General features: G+C 42.7%; 2 protein-coding genes across 2 annotated transcripts; both read left to right on the top strand.

Annotated features, from left to right (window-relative positions):
- Window positions 1-4,059: 4,059 nt before the first annotated feature.
- Window positions 4,060-9,944, top strand: LOC105356638. The gene is made up of 4 exons (XM_023950425.1): window positions 4,060-4,264; window positions 4,346-7,819; window positions 8,162-8,421; window positions 9,924-9,944. Exons 2-4 carry the CDS (start codon window positions 4,798-4,800, stop codon window positions 9,942-9,944), a joined length of 3,303 nt encoding a protein of 1,100 aa, XP_023806193.1. The 5' UTR covers window positions 4,060-4,264; window positions 4,346-4,797.
- Window positions 9,945-13,342: 3,398 nt separating this feature from the next.
- On the top strand, window positions 13,343-17,490 carry LOC111946695. Its single transcript, XM_023950424.1, has 8 exons — window positions 13,343-13,796; window positions 13,908-13,963; window positions 14,223-14,854; window positions 14,955-15,279; window positions 15,359-16,160; window positions 16,278-16,484; window positions 16,573-16,901; window positions 16,981-17,490. The coding sequence occupies exons 1-8, from the start codon at window positions 13,343-13,345 to the stop codon at window positions 17,488-17,490; spliced, it is 3,315 nt and encodes a 1,104-aa protein (XP_023806192.1).
- The last annotated feature ends 1,737 nt before the right edge of the window (window positions 17,491-19,227 follow it).

The raw sequence follows: 19,227 nt of genomic DNA, 5'->3' as shown, positions 1-19,227 counted from the left end.
CAAAAACTTAGACCCATCAAGAGGGATCAACGAGTTGCCATTGTGTTGTTGCGGAACCCACTGAATACTATTTTTGGACATCAACATCTGAAAGCCACTAAAAAATGGGATACCTCAAGAAGATCTTAGTGATTAACAACTGAAAGACTGCAGATTTCTTGCAGCTGAATAGTGCTTAGTAAGCACTTAGCAATGGTGATTAAAAACCATGTAATGTGTTTTATGAATGGTTTAATTTTAAGGTGTACATTAGTTACACTAGTCAACAACTGAAGATAATGGAGAATGAGGGCATCGATCCCCCTACCTCTCACATGCTAAGCAAGCGCTCTACCATTTGAGCTAATTCCCCTTCCGTTAGATGTTTTTACTGTGCCAAGCTTTAATTTCACTTTGTGAAATGAATTGACAAATCTTCCTAACGTGGTTGCATATCCAAACACTGTCTTTATAGTTTTTCTCTGAAATCTCAACATGTTCCAATGGTGGACAATCATAGGATACTATTTTGGTTTCCACAGTTTACAAGCTAATGCTAGAATGGTTGGCAAGGCCCTATTTACAAAGGTAAAATAAAAACCTGGGGCTTCTACATGAATCAAAAAATCTAAAAGGTGACTCATTACCTATGTCCGTAGTTGTGCTGAGTAAAAAGAGACTGACCAGCAAATCTTTCTGATGTCCATTTTCCCTGATGGTAATTTTGCATGCATCTTTTTACCTGAGGTTATACACTCCTTGTGAGCAAAAACTTACACTCATCAAGAGGGATCAACGAGTTGCCATTGTGTTTTTGTGGAACCCACTGAATACTATTCTTGGACATCAACATCTGAAAGCCACTAAAAAATGGGATACGTCAAGAAGATTTTAGTGATAAACAAGTAAAAGACTGCAGATTTCTTGCAGCTGTATAGTCCTTAGTAAGCAGATAGCAATGGTGATTGTTTAAAAACCACGTGATGTGCTTGATGAATGGTTTAATTTTAAGGTGTGCATTAGTTACACTAGTCAACAACTGAAGATAATGGAGAATGAGGGCGTCGATCCCCCTACCTCTCACATGCTAAGCGAGCGCTCTACCAGTTGAGCTAATTCCCCTTCCATTAGATGTTTTTACTGTGCCAAGCTTTAATTTCACTTTGTGTAATGAATTGACAAATCTTCCTAACATGGTTGCATATCCAAACACTGTCTTTATAGTTTTTCTCTGCAAAATCTCAACATGTTCCAATGGTGGACAACCATAAGATACTATTTTGGTTTCCACAGTTGACACGCTAATGCTAGAATGGTTGGCAAGGCCCTATTTACAAAGGTAAAATAAAAACCTGGGGCTTCTACATGAATCAAAAATTTAAAAGGTGACTCATTACCTATGTACGTAGTTGTGCTGAATGAAAAGAGACTGACCAGCAAATCTTTCTGATGTCCATTTTCCCTGATGGTAATTTTGCATGCATCTTTTTACCTGAGGTTATATACTCCTTTGTGAGCAAAAACTTAGACTCATCAAGAGGGATCAACGAGTTGCCATTGTGTTTTTGCGGAACCCACTGAATACTATTCTTGGACATCAACATCTGAAAGCCACTAAAAAATGGGATACCTCAAGAAGATCTTACTGATTAACAAATGAAAGACTGCAGAGCACTTGCAGCTGTATAGTCCTTAGTAAGCACTTAGCAATGGTGATTGTTTAAAAACGAAGTAATGTGTTTGGTGAAAGGTTTAATTTTAAGGTGTACATTAGCAACACTAGTCAACAACTGAAGTTATTTGGAGAATGAGGGTGTCGATCCCCCTACCTCTCACATGCGAAGCGAGCGCTCTACCATTTGAGCTTATTCCCCTTCCGTTAGATGTTTTTACTGTGCCAAGCTTTAATTTCACTTTGTGTAATGAATTGACAAATCTTCCTAACGTGGTTGCATATCCAAACACTGTCTTTATAGTTTTTCTCTGCAGAATCTCAACATGTTCCAATGGTGGACAACCATAAGATACTATTTTGGTTTCCACAGTTGACACGCTAATGCTAGAATGGTTGGCAAGGCCCTATATACAAAGGTAAAATTAAAACCTGGGGCTTCTACATGAATCAAAAAATCTAAAAGGTGACTCATTACCTATGTCCGTAGTTGTGCTGAGTAAAAAGAGACTGACCAGCAAATCTTTCTGATGTCCATTTTCCCTGATGGTAATTTTGCATGCATCTTTTTACCTGAGGTTATACACTCCTCGTGAGCACAAACTTAGACCCATCAAGAGGGATCAACGAGTTGCCATTGTGTTGTTGCGGAACCCACTGAATACTATTTTTGGACATCAACATCTGAAAGCCACTAAAAAATGGGATACCTCAAGAAGATCTTAGTGATTAACAACTGAAAGACTGCAGATTTCTTGCAGCTGAATAGTGCTTAGTAAGCACTTAGCAATGGTGATTGTTTAAAAACCACATAATGTGTTTGATGAATGGTTTAATTTTAAGGTGTACATTAGTTACACTAGTCAACAACTGAAGATAATGGAGAATGAGAGCATCGATCCCCCTACCTCTCACATGCTAAGCGAGCGCTCTACCATTTGAGCTAATTCCCCTTCTGTTAGATGTTTTTACTGTGCCAAGCTTTAATTTCACTTTGTGAAATGAATTGACAAATCTTCCTAACGTGGTTGCATATCCAAACACTGTCTTTATAGTTTTTCTCTGCAAAATCTCAACATGTTCCAATGGTGGACAACCATAAGATACTATTTTGGTTTCCACAGTTTACAAGCTAATGCTAGAATGGTTGGCAAGGCCCTATTTACAAAGGTAAAATAAAAACCTGGGGCTTCTACATGAATCAAAAAATTTAAAAAGTGACTCATTACCTATGTACGTAGTTGTGCTGAATGAAAAGAGACTGACCAGCAAATCTTTCTGATGTCCATTTTCCCTGATGGTAATTTTGCATGCATCTTTTTACCTGAGGTTATACACTCCTTGTGAGCAAAAACTTAGACCCATCAAGAGGGATCAACGAGTTGCCATTGTGTTTTTGCGGAACCCACTGAATACTATTCTTGGACATCAACATCTGAAAGCCACTAAAAAATGGGATACCTCAAGAAGATTTTTAGTAATTAACAACTGAAAGACTGCAGATTTCTTGCAGATGGATAGTCCTTATTAAGCAGATAGCAATGGTGATTGTTTAAAAACCATGTAATGTGTTTGATGAATGGTTTAATTTTGAAGGTGTGCATTAGTTACACTAGTCAACAACTGAAGATAATGGAGAATGAGGGCGTCGATCCCCCTACCTCTCACATGCTAAGCAAGCGCTCTACCATTTGAGCTAATTCCCCTTCCGTTAGATGTTTTTACTGTGCCAAGCTTTAATTTCACTTTGTGTAATGAATTGACAAATCTTCCTAACATGGTTGCATATCCAAACACTGTCTTTATAGTTTTTCTCTGCAAAATCTCAACATGTTCCAATGGTGGACAACTATAAGATACTATTTTGGTTTCCACAGTTGACACGCTAATGCTAGAATGGTTGGCAAGGCCCTATTTACAAAGGTAAAATAAAAACCTGGGGCTTCTACATGAATCAAAAAATCTAAAAGGTGACTCATTACCTATGTCCGTAGTTGTGCTGAGTAAAAAGAGACTGACCAGCAAATCTTTCTGATGTCCATTTTCCCTGATGGTAATTTTGCATGCATCTTTTTACATGAGGTTATACACTCCTTATGAGCAAAAACTTAGACCCATCAAGAGGGATCAACGAGTTGCCATTGTGTTGTTGCGGAACCCACTGAATACTATTTTTGGACATCAACATCTGAAAGCCACTAAAAAATGGGATACCTCAAGAAGATCTTAGTGATTAACAACTGAAAGACTGCAGATTTCTTGCAGCTGAATAGTGCTTAGTAAGCACTTAGCAATGGTGATTGTTTAAAAACCACGTAATGTGTTTGATGAATGGTTTAATTTTAAGGTGTATGTAGCTGTCACAAAATAAGTTTTCATTTTGTAAATGTCTTTTATGTTTAATTTTTTGTGACTCATTGCTGACCCCTTGTGGTGAACTGAAAATTGATTGTGCATGCGCTGTCCATGCGTTTGGTCATAAAAAGTCTGATGGGCAGCATTAGCGTTATAAGAAAGAAGCAGAGAACAAGCTGGAAGAAGACGGAACAGAGCATGGTGCAAAGACTTTCAAATGGAAAAGCAACTCCTTAAAATTTGATCAGAGGGCACACGGTAATATTGTTTCATTTTATTGTAATTTTGTATATCTTTATGTATAAGTGTAATCTGAAAGTGTAATTTGTTTTTCTTTAGTTTTTCACGGTGATTCGTTTGGTTACGTGAAAAATAAACAACCAAAAGATCAGCAGTCGGAGCGTGGCTTTTTCCTGATCATATTGAAAAACTTGAGGAGCAGCTACAGTGAAAAACGTGACCTGTCGGTGCCACGAGAGAAGCTAGCGGGAGTCGTCCTTGGTGCCATTGGAAAAGGCCTGCAGCAGCTAGAGCTGAAGAAGAGCACAGCCACATCAATGGAGTCGAAAATGGACTGAACTTCTCAGCACAGTGCATTTTATGCCTAACAGGTCAGACTGTATCATTAGAGTCGGTTAGAAAAAGAAGAAGACAAAAAAAAAAAGGAAAAAAAAAAAGACTAATGTTACTGATGTTCTAAGTTACTTGTTATTAGTGTGTTACTTGATGCCTTTTGAATTTTGTTATTGTTGAACATTTAAAGATAGTGATTTGTTAATCCTGTTCTGATAATGACTACTGAAACTTGTGAATTAGAGGCAATAATGAATGCGTTACAGTCTGAAAAGACTCAACTGGAAGAAAAGTTAAACAGTGTTTACCTTGATGAGTCAGAAAAGGAACAAATTGAGGTACGCATAGGAGAGATTTGTGCAGACCTGGAAATACACAAAATTGAAATACAACCAGGTTCTCATGCTGACCCGCAAGTTAGACGTTCTGAAAGAGAGAAACGTTTGACTGAAAGGATGTTTGAGTTGAAGAAAGATGAGTTGATTAAGAGAGAGAAAAGCTTTTTGTCAACTTACATGCAGTTCAAGGCAGAAGTTCAGTTGACAAGATCTAAACTTAAAGTGCAATGCTCCAAATCAGAGCTAGTTGAGAGAATTCGTTCGATTGAACAGTCTGAATGTGATGTCAAACATCATTATGAGTCAATACGTGTTATAACTGCACCGCCTCAAGATGTTAGGAGGAAAATGGACAGTTGTACATCAGTCTCTGCTGAACTCATTCTACTGTTGAAAAGGCGTTATGCAGACGTAGACAAGGAGTTTGACGCTGAAGCAGTAAAAGAATCACTTCAGAAGTTACTCCAAAGGCAGGATGCGAAGTCAATATATGGCTCAACGGTATCAAGAGCAGAAAAGAGTCAGCATGATTTAAGTTCTCAAAGCAGTCATGTAACAGCAAAAAGGGCAGAAGCTGCTGCACGCTTAGCAGCAAAAAGGGCTGAAGTTAATCGAGAAATTGAAATTTCCGCGCAGAGACGGGAGATTGTTGTTCAACAAGAAAGGCTAAAAATGTTGGAAATTCACCGAGATCTTGATGCAATTGAAGCAGAATATAATGTGTATGTCGAAGAGGAAACAAAGGCAAATGCTGAAATAAGAGACATTGAGGTAAAAGCCACTTCACTAAGTCAGCCGTTGGAACAGTGGCACAGTTCCTTGCAACCTCAAGTTCATCTGAGTGCAGCTCCACTTTCTTTTCCAGCCACAAGAAATGTTCAGGATTCCGAGAAAGTTGCAGTTCCCCAAACTAGTGACATTCAGATCCCAGGTAAAGATAGTGAGGTGTCCCTAGTTGAGGCACTGAAAGAATCCCTGACAATGACAAGACTTCCAGCTCCAGAACCGTTTGTGTTTAGTGGAGATCCTCTCAAGTTTGTAGAGTGGAGAACATGTTTCAAGGCTCTTATAGAAAGTGGTTGTGTAAGTTCAGCACATAGACTGTTCTATTTGAAAAAATACATAAGTGGAGAAGCTCTTAGTGTGTTGGAGGGAACGTTCTATCGCAGTGACGAGGAAGCCTACGTTCAGGCTTGGGGGGCCTTGAATAAGCGATATGGCCATCCTTTTGTAATTCAGAGAGCATTCAGAGGAAAATTAAGCAGCTGGCCAAAGATTGGGTCAAAAGAGTCGCTTAGATTGAGAGAGTTCAGTGATTTTCTCATTTCATGTAAGAATGCAATGCCCTATGTGCAAGGTCTCAAGATTTTGGATGACTGTGAGGAAAATCAAAAAATACTCCTGAAACTTCCTGACTGGGTGACTGCTCGATGGAATAGACATGTGACTAAAACGTTGGATGAGGAAAAGGAATATCCTGGATTTGTTGAGTTTGCAGAATTTGTGGCAAAAGAAGCGCAAATAGCATGCAATCCAGTCTCGTCTTTGTTAGCATTAAAAGGACTTGAGAACCCAATCAAGGAGCAAAAACGCATTAAGGCAAGTGCCTTGAATACAACAAAGACAATCAAAAACTCGAGGACCTGTGGTGCAGTGCAGAGTAACAAATCATATCCTGACACCTTTCCAGCTCGGAACAAAAGTCGGATTGAATGTATTTGCTGTAAGGAAAGTCACTTTATCTACAAATGTGAAAAATTCGCAGCAATGTCCCTTCAAGAAAAGAGAAAGTTTGTTATTGAAAACAATATGTGTTTTGGCTGCCTCAGAGTTGGACACATTTCAAGGAACTGCCGCCAGAAAGCTAACTGTAATATCTGCAGGAAAAACCATCCCACTCCACTTCATGAAGATCATCCTAAAGTGGACAAATGTGAGACGCAGTTGGCAGAGGAAAATGCATCAGCAGTGTCTAACAATGTGAAAGTGGACCACAGTGATCACACGTCAATGATTGTTCCTGTCTGGCTGTCATGCACAAAAGGTAATGAACAGGAGACCTTGGTTTACGCTTTGCTAGACACACAGAGCAGCAATACATTCATTGACAAAGAAATTTCGGACAAGCTCAAAGCAGACTCTGAACCTGTGAAGTTAAAGCTTACAACAATGACAGACAAAGGTTCAATCATGCCAAGTTTTCGAGTAAGTGGATTGAAAGTAAGAGGGTACTACTCACAAGAGTACATAGAACTACCCCCTGCATATACTCGTGAGTACATTCCGCTTGAACAAAACAGTGTACCCACTTGTAAAACAGCAGAAGCATGGCCTCACTTGCACAGCATTGCAAAAGAAATACCCAATCTGTTGGATTGTCCTGCAGCACTTCTGATTGGTTATGATTGTGCAAGAGCTCTAAAACCAAGAAAAGTAATCCCAGGCAACGACCATGACCCCTATGCAGTGAAAACAGACTTAGGATGGAGTATAGTGGGATCCATGAAGCCATGGACAAGTGCTATGGATGTAACTGGAACATGCCATCGTAATAACGTGAAAGAGCTGCCATCCATCACACCTTCTTCAGTCATTAAAGTGTTGGAAACAGATTTTATGGACACAAATCCTTCAGAAGAAAACATATCTCAGGAAGACTTCCAGTTTCTGCAGTTCCTGAATGAAAACATTCACTACAACAGCGAAGACCATTTGGAAATGCCTCTACCTTTCAAAGAGCGCCCTCAACTTCCAAACAATAAACAGCTTGCAAAACTGCGTTTGAAACAACTAAAAGGAAAGATGCAAAGAAATCCAAAATACAAAGAAGACTATGTGAGATTCATGGCCAGTGTGTTTGAGGATGGTGATGCAGAAGAAGCAGACAGCACATCTCAGGATGGTAACACATGGTATATTCCTCACCACGGAGTTTATCATCCAAGAAAACCAGAGAAAATCAGAGTTGTGTTTGACTGTGCTGCTAAAAGTGAAGGCACCTCTCTAAATGATCATTTGCTGACTGGCCCAGACCTAACTAATACTCTCATAGGAGTTCTTTGCAGGTTCCGCCAACACCAAGTTGCAATCAGTTGTGATGTGGAGAAGATGTTTCATCGTTTTCATGTTTGCCCCAAAGACAGAGACTTCCTAAGATTTATATGGTGGCAGGATGGAAATATTGATAGTGAACCCAAAGACTATCGCATGCGAGTTCATATTTTTGGAGCGTCATCTTCGCCAGGATGTGTAAACTATGGCCTGAAGTTTCTTGCTCAAGAACACGAGAAGGAATACCCCGAAGCAGCCAGCTTCATTCACAAAAACTTCTATGTGGATGACGGTCTCATCAGTCTTGATTCAATCCAAAGGGCAAAACAGCTAGTCAGTGAAGCACAAGAAATTTGCGAAAAGGGAAAGTTGCGCTTGCACAAATTCATTTGCAACAAGAAAGAGGTCCTGGATGCCATACCAGTGTCTGAGCGTGCTTGTAATGACAAAGACGTAAGTCTGAACTACTCTGAACTTCCAATGCAAAGTGTACTCGGAGTCAAATGGAATGTGGAAACAGATACATTTTCATTCAGTGTCAATCTCAAAGAAAAGCAAAACACACGGAGAGGAATCCTGTCAACTGTCGCAAGCGTGTATGATCCACTAGGATTTCTTTCTCCCTTCATACTAACTGGAAAGCAAGTTCTTCAAGAAATGTGCAAATGTGGAGTTGGATGGGATGAACCCCTCCCACCTGCATTGGAGACCAAATGGAAAGCATGGCTTGGGGATCTGGAAAACCTTCCAAAGGTGCAAATAAAAAGATGTCTCATCCCTGAAAACATTGGTGCAATCCAGAAAATAGAGTTGCATCATTTCTCAGATGCCAGCAGTAGCGGCTACGGGCAGTGTTCATATTTAAGGGTTGTGTCAAGGGACAAAGTACACTGTGCCCTGGTTATGGCAAAGGCAAGAGTAGCACCCACAAGAGTAGTGACTATACCACGTCTGGAACTGACAGCTGCTGCAGTCTCTGCAGGAGTAAGTAATCTTCTCCGAACAGAGCTTGAGCTGAAAATAGACGAAGAATTTTTCTGGACAGATTCCCAGGTGGTACTAGGGTACATAAAAAATGAAGCGCGTCGCTTTCATGTTTTTGTTGCCAACCGAGTGCAGAAAATCAGAAACCTCACAGACCCAAACCAGTGGTTTTACATTGAGACAGACCAAAATCCAGCAGATCATGCATCTAGAGGACTCAAGGTGGCAGAGCTGACTGAATCAAACTGGATCACTGGGCCTAGTTTTCTATGGGAAAGAAAGTTTGTCACGAAACAGCATTCTCCAGAGCTTTTAGTAGGCGATCCTGAGGTAAAAGTTCTAAAAACACAAGCACAGCAGAGGGACAGTTTTCTCGAGAGGTTCTTTAGATTCTCTGACTGGGATACGGTGCTAAATGTTGTTGCAAGGATCAAAAGACTTGTAAAGAGAGACAAAGCAGGACCAGTTAGTGTTGAAGAGAGACAAGAAGCCTCATTGGTGCTCATCAGAGTTGCACAAAGAGAAGCTTTTGAACAGGAATGGAAGCAGTTTAGTCAAAATACAGAAAAACTACCCAAAACACATAAGTTGTACCAACTTGATCCCATTTTCGATAATGGTGTACTTAGGGTAGGAGGCAGGCTAAGAAAATCTACTGCATCATTTGAGCTGAAACACCCTGTGATTCTTCCCAAGGAAGGCCTTGTAACTCGGCTAATTCTAGATTGATGTCACAAGAAAACTCAACATCAGGGCAGAGGCCAGACACTTAATGCACTAAGAGCCAATGGCTATTGGATTGTGAGTGCCAGCAAGGTTGTGGCAAAGTTCATTAAAGGGTGTGTGACATGTAGGAAGCTAAGAGGGTCAACAGCAGAGCAACGTATGGCTGACTTGCCAGTAGATCGAGTGGAGCCCTCACCCCCTTTCACATACACTGGGCTAGACTGTTTTGGTCCCTTTGTTACCAGACAAGGAAGAAAGGAAAATAAGCGTTATGGTCTTTTGTTTACCTGTTTGAGTTCAAGGGCCATTCACATTGAGATGTTGGAAGATCTTTCTACAGACTCATTCATAAATGGGTTGAGATGTTTTATTGCCATCAGAGGAGCAGTACGTCAGATCAGATCAGATCAAGGTACAAATTTTGTCGGAGCTAAAAACGAGTTTCAAAAGTGTCTTTCAGAACTTGACAAGGACAGGATTGCTAGGTATTTAGCCAAAACCCAGTGTGACTTCCAAATGAACATTCCCAACGCTAGTCATAGAGGGGGAGTTTGGGAGCGACAGATCAGAACGGTAAAGAGCGTGATGAGTTCTGTTCTTGCACAAGTCGCCGGACGATTAGATGACGCGTCTTTAAGAACCATGTTTTACGAGGCTATGTCAATCGTAAATAACCGTCCACTCACTATTGAGACAATCAACGATCCAATGAGTGTTGAGCCTTTAACGCCTAACCATTTACTCACGATGAAAACAGCAGTTCCACTCCCACCTCCAGGTAGATTTGTCAGAGAAGATTTGTATGCTAGAAAAAGATGGCGCAGAGTTCAGTATCTGACAGAGCATTTCTGGCACAGGTGGCGCAAAGAGTATCTAACCACCATAAGCTTAAGACAGCAGTGGCACATGCCTAAAAGAAATGTGAAGGTTGGAGATGTTGTGCTACTCAAAGAAGACAACATGCCTAGAAATGAGTGGAAACTGGGGAGGGTAACTGAAGCAAACAAAGACGATGATGGTTTAGTGCGAAAGGTTAAGATTAAAATGGGTCAGAGAGATTTGGGAGAAAAGGGTGAACGCTTGAAGCAAGTGTCTTTTCTTGAACGCCCAGTTCAAAAACTTGTAGTTTTAGTTCAACATGAGTAAGATGTTAAAAATGAAGGTTGACAGTTTAAGGTTCTTCATATTGTTATTTTTGAAAATTACAAGATTTTACATGTGTACATACAAATCTTATGTAATTTTGGTGGCAGTGTAGCTGTCACAAAATAAGTTTTCATTTTGTAAATGTTCTTTATGTTCAATTTTTTGTGACTCATTGCTGACCCCTTGTGGTGAACTGAAAATTGATTGTGCATGCGCTGTCCATCCGTTTGGTCATAAAAAGTCTGATGGGCAGCATTAGCGTTATAAGCAAGAAGCAGAGAACAAGCTGGAAGAAGACGGAACAGAGCATGGTGCAAAGACTTTCAAATGGAAAAGCAACTCCTTAAAATTTGATCAGAGGGCACACGGTAATATTGTTTCATTTTATTGTAATTTTGTATATCTTTATGTATAAGTGTAATCTGAAAGTGTAATTTGTTTTTCTTTAGTTTTTCACGGTGATTCGTTTGGTTACGTGAAAAATAAACAACCAAAAGATCAGGAGTCGGAGCGTGGCTTTTTCCTGATCATATTGAAAAACTTGAGGAGCAGCTACAGTGTACATTAGTTACACTAGTCAACAACTGAAGATAATGGAGAATGAGGGCATCGATCCCCCTACCTCTCACATTGCGCCTGCTGGAGCGCAGATTTTGAGCCAAAGTTGATCTAAGTTAGTTCAAAGTTAGTACATCCCTGCCTCTCTACAGCCAATCACGTAAGGTAAATCCAAAGTAAGTCCACACTACAGCCAATGACGTTCCTCTCTAGCTCATACTTGACCAATCATCCGTGCGCGTTAGCTTGCTGTGAGCGGCTGTGAGCGGATGTTTAAATAGCCGTGCTCCAAGTAGTGATTCGTCACTTTTACTGTTCCCTCCTGTGGGTTGTTCGTTTATAGCTGGCATTTTTCTTGGATTTAATCTGCGACCTTTTGTTCGACCACGTTTTTGTGCTCTTGTTCATGCTTGATCGCTCATCGACCGCTCAGATCAACCGCCATTTTCACGTCTTCGAGTTCGTAACAACACAGGTAAACTGGTTTCATTCTTTATTTATTTATTGATTGTCCACCTTCGGTATGATTATGATAGTCTGTAGTTTTTTTATTTAATCCGCGACCTTTTGTTCCATCCCGTTTCTGTGCTTGTGTTTACGTTTGATCGGCCAGCGGCCGCCATCTTTTCACGTCTTCGTAATAACAGGTAAAGTGGTTTGCTAGCGATCAGACATTGATTGTTCACCTTCGATACGTATTTGTTAGAAAAGGGGAAATATCGATAGTCGGCAGTCCCTTTTCCCCCCCATTACGTTAAACTTTTAATTGTGATCGATGCTGCACAAACAAATCCAATGATGCTACAGATCTGATCAGATACGTTAAACATCGCCATAATCATTTATATTGCTTTGAAAGTGTAAATCCTCCAATATGGTTTAAGGGGGATGTTTTTCTAACAACAACAGTTATAACAACGCTCATAATAAAGTAATAAAATGTGTGGAGATGTCAGTTAACTCTGGATGAATGAGTTGTAAATATTCGGTGAAACTGTAGTTTCAAAAGTACAGTGAGCAGCCATCAAGAGTTTTAGCCCTTACTGTAGGAGAACTGGACTGAAGGACCCCCCCCCCCCCCTCGCTGGCTCCAAGAAGCCAAAATACCATATGGAGAAAAAACCTGTTACTCAGTCATTCTATTGGTCAGATAACAATTCTGTCTCTGATACCTCTTTATTGGCATCTCCTTATTATTCTAATTTGTTCATGTTTTTTATGGACTGACAGTGTCTGGCTCTTTCTCTCCAACATAGCGGCGTTCATCTCACCCAGAAAATGGGGACTGTATTGACGTTGTTTGGTTGGTTTTCTATTGAGGGTGGGGTCGAGGTTTCTCCTGGGGAAGGGGGTCCCCCACACACACTCACTCACTCACTCACTCACTCACTCACTCACTCACTCACTCACTCACTCACTCACTCACTCACTCACTCACTCACTCACTCACTCACTGTCTGTCTGTCTGTCTGTCTGCCATGGGTTATGGCAGTGTTTATTACCCCATGATTATTGTTTACATATAGCTTGTTAAATTATTGTCACACCCTTAAAATGCAAATTGTTAATGGCTATATTTTCATTGCAGAAAATGTATGCTTATCCTGTTTTCCGTCGCCAATCTGCAACATCAACCCGTCTCCTTCTGGCACCTTCAGCCGAGGCAAAGCGCCTTGAAAATGTGGAGACTGGACGTGCGAAACCAAAGGCGGAGGTGCTTAAAGAGGCCCGGACGTTTGTCAGCACAAACGGAGGTGACCCCAGTGACCAGTTTTTGGTATTGGCTCACTGCAGACTACAGTTTGGTAAATACCAAGGCCAACGATTTAGATGGCTCCTGGAAAACTCTCTGGGCTATGCTGTGTATTTAATGCTTAGCATCTCTGACGAGGCAGCACATACATCACCGTTGTCAGAAAACAAGCAACTCTTCCTTCAGTACACTTCTCAAATTAGAGAGATGGGAGAAGAAGGTGAAAAGTACAAGAGAAAGCAGGAAATGCAAGCAGAAGCCCGAGCAACTGGAGACCAGGGCTACTTGATGGTTGAGTTTGGCGACTTCCAGGGCCGGTCCATGAAGGAGGTTTATGAGGACGGGAGCAAGGAGGCCCAAGCCCTTATCAAGTATCTGGTGACAGCACATGCCAGGCCCAACACCAACATGGCAATTTTCAAGGCATACGTCATAAAAAGACGGGCATCATCTCGTGCTACTGCCCCTCCTGCTGCACCTTCGCTTGCCACTGCAACTCCATCCTTCAGTGCAACTACACCCACCCGTGCCACTACCCCTTCTGCCACCCAGATCCGAACCGGCATCCAGCAGACTGCTGCTGTGAAGGCACTCTTAGGACTTGGCAAAAATATCCCTACTTCCCAGCTCGTCAAAAAACTCACATCACCAGCTAAGCACCGTGAGTATACATGCATATTTATTTGTTCTCAGAGCAATTCCACATGCATTTAGCAATATGGTAAAAGTGTCCAATTGCTCTTTTTTAAGATCCTGTACTGCCTCCTCCAAGAGGAGGAGGAGAACCTCCAGCCAAAAATTTGGGCCGAAGGCAGCTTTTTACTGCTGGTAATTAAGCTCTATTTTACATAAGTTTGTCTTTATGTGTTTCTTAGAGTAATATGTTTATACTTTCTTCTAGACACTTCCATTCCTCCTGCTAAGGAGGCTGATGACGAGGAGCTGCTTCTTGCTGCAGCACAATGTGAAGCACAGCTAAATGCAGGTGTGTTATATTAACCAGACAGTAACCTTAGGAGACTGTTTTTTTTAATCAAAGACACTTTTAGAAGCATTATAAAAAAGCATTTTTTTGCTTGCAAAAAAGCCTAATTTTGAGCCTCATTTCTTTAATCTTTACCATTTGATCCTCTTTCTGTTCTCCACTGTCATTTGTGTCATTTATGCTATAGCAGCTGGAAGAGTCATTCTTCTGTTTGTTCCTGTTCCCTCAGAGGCCTGTCCTGGTCCCTCTCCATCTGTGGCAGCAGCAAAGTCAGCGCTGGAGCTTCCAGTCCACTGGAAAGAACAACTGCCACGCTTCCAGCACGAGTGGATTGCAAAGACGCTTTTCAAAGCCAACCCACGAACCGGCAAGGCAGAACTTGTGTCTCAGCTAAAGCTTTGGTGGCATCCTCCTCAGCCCGCTCTGGTTCATACTCAGCCTCCCGCCTCACCAGACATCTTCTTCTGCCGGCCCCTGTTCCTGTGGATGCCACAAAAAATGTGGTCATTTCTTTTTGTCTGCGGTCGTCCACAATGTGGTCAGCACAGACTTACGGCGGCTGGAATTTACAGGACTGTTCGTAAAGTCCTGGACATTGATGGGTGGTATGACCTCGCCACGGAGTATCTGGAATGTAAACGCTGCAAGAGAAAATACCCATCCTGGTCAGAGGACATTTTGGGGCAGATGGACATGGGTCATCGCAGCCATTTCCCAGCTCTGCTGACATACAGGTGGGACATATTGACGCATGTTCATAATGAGCTGACTTTGTGTTTTCATTTTTGCCTAACCTAAGGTTTGCATGCCTATCCTATGCTGTTGTTTCCTTAGGTACTCATGTGACAAGCGGGTGCTGAGAATGATGAGGGAGAGGACACTGGGCAACAGCGTGACACAACTTTATAAAAAGTTACTGGAACAGCACAGTGAGGCATGGACACAGCGCGTCCTACAGTACCTCACAGTGTGTGAACCGTTCACAAGGGCCTCTCTTCAGCGACCAGTGTTTGCTGAGCCCCCCCCCATGCCGGCCTTGCCTAAGCCTAAGTGGCTGTTAGCTGTTTATGCAAGGGATGTTCTGGGGCGGATCAACGAAGTGAAGGCCAAAATCACATCTGTGTTTGGATGTGTTTTGAAGATGGACTCCACAAAAAAGGTACTTTTTCAAAACTTTTTTAAACAGATATTAATATGCTTACATAAATAATAAACAGTTTTTACTTTTTTGTCAATAGGTCACAAAGAAGCTTGCGGGGGCTGCTTCAGGAACAGCTGCCTGGTGCACAAATGTCGGCAATGAACATGGCCAGGTTCTGGTCTCTGTTCTGACAGCCGCTGAAGGACATGGACTGGACGCCATGGCGGCTGGCCTGATGAGGCGCTACAGGGAGGCAGGAGAGGCACCCCCAAAAGTGATGTACGTGGACAGAGACTGCTGCAGCAGACACGGCCGGTCTCTGGTGAAGACCCTGTTTTCAGAGTGGGATAAGCTTGAGGTGCGCCTGGACATCTGGCATTTCATGCGGCGATTCGCTGCAGGTGTCACGACAGAGGCTCATCCGCTCTACGGGATCTTCATGGCACGTCTGTCTGCGTGCATTTTTGAGTGGGATCCAGAGGATGTGGCTGCTCTTCGCTGCGCTAAGGAGGCTGAGCTGGCAGCAAAGAAAAGTGGCCATGTTTCCAGAAGGACGGTCAGTGCTCAGATTAGTCGCAGGGAGTTGGCACTCCACTGTCGGAGGAGGACCAGGGGAGTGGAGGAGACTGCAGCATTATTAAGAGCACTAATCCATCAGTTCGACAGTGCAGATGGGAAGGACACCCTTGGAGTTCCACTGTTGGACCACGAACGCATCCAACAGATTTGGAAGGAACAGCAAAACCACCTGCTGTGCATCCAAGACCCCGAGAACTTCCCACTCTACATGAAGACGGGCACACTAAAGAAAGGCGGCGTGGAGCTGTCTTGCTACAGGTGTGCCCGTGGGTCGACCTCCTTGGAGTCCTTCCACCTCCACCTGAACCGTTTTATACCAGGTAATGTGCACTGAACATCTGGGTTCCTAACCTTTCTGTAAACATTTCTAACATTTGCTTTCATGTGGTTCACATCTTGTAAACAGAGACTTATCAAACCCTGTTTGTTTCACTCAGGAACCAGTGCCAGTGACGCGCATTTCCAGGCATATCTCCTTGAGGGCTTGATGCGCTGGAATGATGACCGGATGGAGGATGCTGTCAAAGGAAATTCCTCCTTCCGGTTATTCGAAACTTCAATGAGAGAGGCTGTGGACCAACTCAGCCAAGCAGTGCTAGGGAAGCCCTGGGATGAGCGTTATCGCCCTCCTGGAGCATATACGGGTAAGAAATATATTTGTTATTTTGAGATTGATCTATTTAGCTCGTAATGTCTGTGTTTACAGCTCTCTTTTTCTTTTAATTTGTGTAGGGGAATTGCTTGGAATAGAATACCTGTACAGCCAGACTGGCAAAACATTTACTGCCATGCTTCAGACCCCTGAAGAGGAGGACAGGCTGCTGGAGGGAATCGATGACCAGGACTTCCAAGACGAGGGGTTTGGGGAAGACAACATGGAGGACATCACTGTTCCAGTGTTGGATGACCCCCCTCTTGATGTTGTTGCCAGCCTCTTATCTTCACCTCAGCCTCAACTCTCAGTATCACCAGGTGGACCTGAATCTTCTGCTCATCGTCTTTCCTCTGTGGTGGTGTCACAGCCAACTGAGAGTGAAAGCAGCCCTTCAGACGAGGCAGAGGTGAGACGTTTTAAAGGACCATCCTTTCATTTTAGTCTCATCTGGTTCAGCATTTCTAACATTCATTTGCATTTATTAGTCTGCTGTTGTAGGACCCGACGGCATAGCTGGGTGGGACAAAGTCCAGGATCTGGCCTCTTACTTAGTGGGACTCCGTGAGGCTCCTTACCTCACTGACCCACAAGTTACAGAGGCCATTCGACTATGGACAGCTCTCCTGGATGTGGACAAAAAGCGGGTCAACTACCAGCCTCGGCACCAGCCTCAGCTTTCACACGGCCGCTTTAAGGCACCTAAACGCTCCGGGGTGACACCAGGAGTGGAAAGCGTGAAAAGGTGTCTCATTGGACATCCTGGGGGTCCAGCTCAGTGGCCAAGCACCAGCCGATTGGTTGAGGCTATTTGCATTAAGCTTAGCCGTTTGCACAAGACGCCCACCAAGAAGGCTGGAGTTAGCACCCCAAGGTGGTCCAAAATCCTCACGGATTACCACCATATCCGGGATTTAGTGCTGAGCAGTCGCAGGCTGATGGAGGAAACAATGATCCAGCTGTTTGAGCTCAATCAGAGGACACTCATTCAGTGGTGAGCACAGCGCCTTATTTTCTTCTATTTCAATGACTTTTTCTAAACATTATCATAATACCGTTGATTCATTTCAGGTTTCAGCGGCGGGAGAAAAACCAAGAAAGGAGTGTCCTCGCCCAGGGATTGACACCACCCGAGCCAGTTGCTGTAGCTGCAAGCGACCTTCCTGCTCCAAGGCAAAAAATGGATGAGGCACCATCCACATCTGGGCCCAAATTCAAATTCATTCTTCCTCTAAATAGAGCAGGACAGGCTCCTATTCTGAGACCAGGTCGCAGGCCTGCTGCTGCTACTGCTACTGCTACTGCTTCTTCCTCTTCCTCTGCTGCTACTGACAGTATGATGTGCCCCATCACACCTGCCACCAGTGTAACTGCTTTTATTCCACCTGTGTCAGCACCTGGATTATTGTTGGGGACCATAATTCCTTTCCCAGTTATGGCTGTGCCCACCGCTTATCCATTTCCTGGAGCAACAACAAGCAGTGCAGGCTTCGTTCCACCTGCGACTGCCCCAGCTGTCCCTACTGTCCCTGTGTCACGCTCCACACAGAAGAACAGGCAAAGACGGGCCTTGGAGGAAGAAAGCGGCATCCACAAAAGAAAATACATACGAGGAGTGAACAGACTGAGAGGTTTGGGCATCTCTGGTACCGTACTAAAGTGGTTTTATTCCTATCTCACAGATCGAAGTTTTTACGTAAGTATGGATACTTGCTCCTCAAGGGTCTTCGACATCAACTGTGGGGTCCCCCAAGGTTCAATTTTAGGCCCACTACTTTTTAATCTATATATGTTGCCAGTGGGGGACGTCATCAGGAGGCATGGCGTTTGTTTCCACAGCTATGCTGATGACACTCAACTCTACATCGCTGTGTCTCCTGATGATGAAGAGTCGGTCAACACACTCTTAAAATGCATTTTAGACATTGAGTCATGGATGGCAGAGAACTTCCTACAGCTAAACCAGGACAAAACAGAGGTTTTAGTGATTGGTTCTGAAGACAAGAGAGAGATAGTTTTATCTAAACTAAAGAATTACAAAACTTCTCAGTGTGTGAGAAACCTGGGTGTCATTTTTGACTCTGAGATGAATTTTATCCCACAAATTAAAAATATCACAAAAACAGGATTTTATCATCTAAAAAATATAGCCAGAGTCCGCCCGTTTCTCTCTCTTGCCAGTACAGAGGTGCTAATGCATGCTTTTATTACCAGCAGACTAGATTATTGTAATGCCCTGCTCTCTGGTGTTCCCAGAACAAGAATATCAAATCTTCAACTGCTGCAAAATTCAGCAGCACGCGTGTTGACGAGGACCAGGGGGCGGGAACACATTACACCAGTTTTAAGATCGTTGCATTGGCTCCCTGTGTAATTCAGAATTGATTTTAAAGTTCTTTTATTGGTTTACAAATGTTTTTATGGTCTCGGGCCTTCATATTTATCTGACATGATTTTAAAGTATGAGCCCTCGCGGACCCTGAGGTCCTCTGATACAGGCCTTTTGGTTATTCCAAAAGTAAGAACAAAAACATACGGCGAGGCCTCATTCAGTTTTTACGGACCTCGCCTGTGGAACAGCCTCCCAGAGAGCCTCAGGGCCGCAGAGACTGTTCATGTTTTTAAAGGAAGGCTTAAGACCTACCTTTTTAATTTAGCTTTTAGTTGAATTTTAGGATTTTAAATTTTTATTTTATTTTTATTTATTTATTTATTTTTTAAATATTTTAATTATT

Source organism: Oryzias latipes, chromosome 20 (assembly GCF_002234675.1).
Source record: "Oryzias latipes chromosome 20, ASM223467v1".
NCBI classification, from domain to species: Eukaryota; Metazoa; Chordata; class Actinopteri; order Beloniformes; family Adrianichthyidae; genus Oryzias; species Oryzias latipes.
The sequence above is the reverse complement of the archived record's forward strand: the minus strand, read 5'-3'. Positions and strand labels throughout refer to the sequence as shown.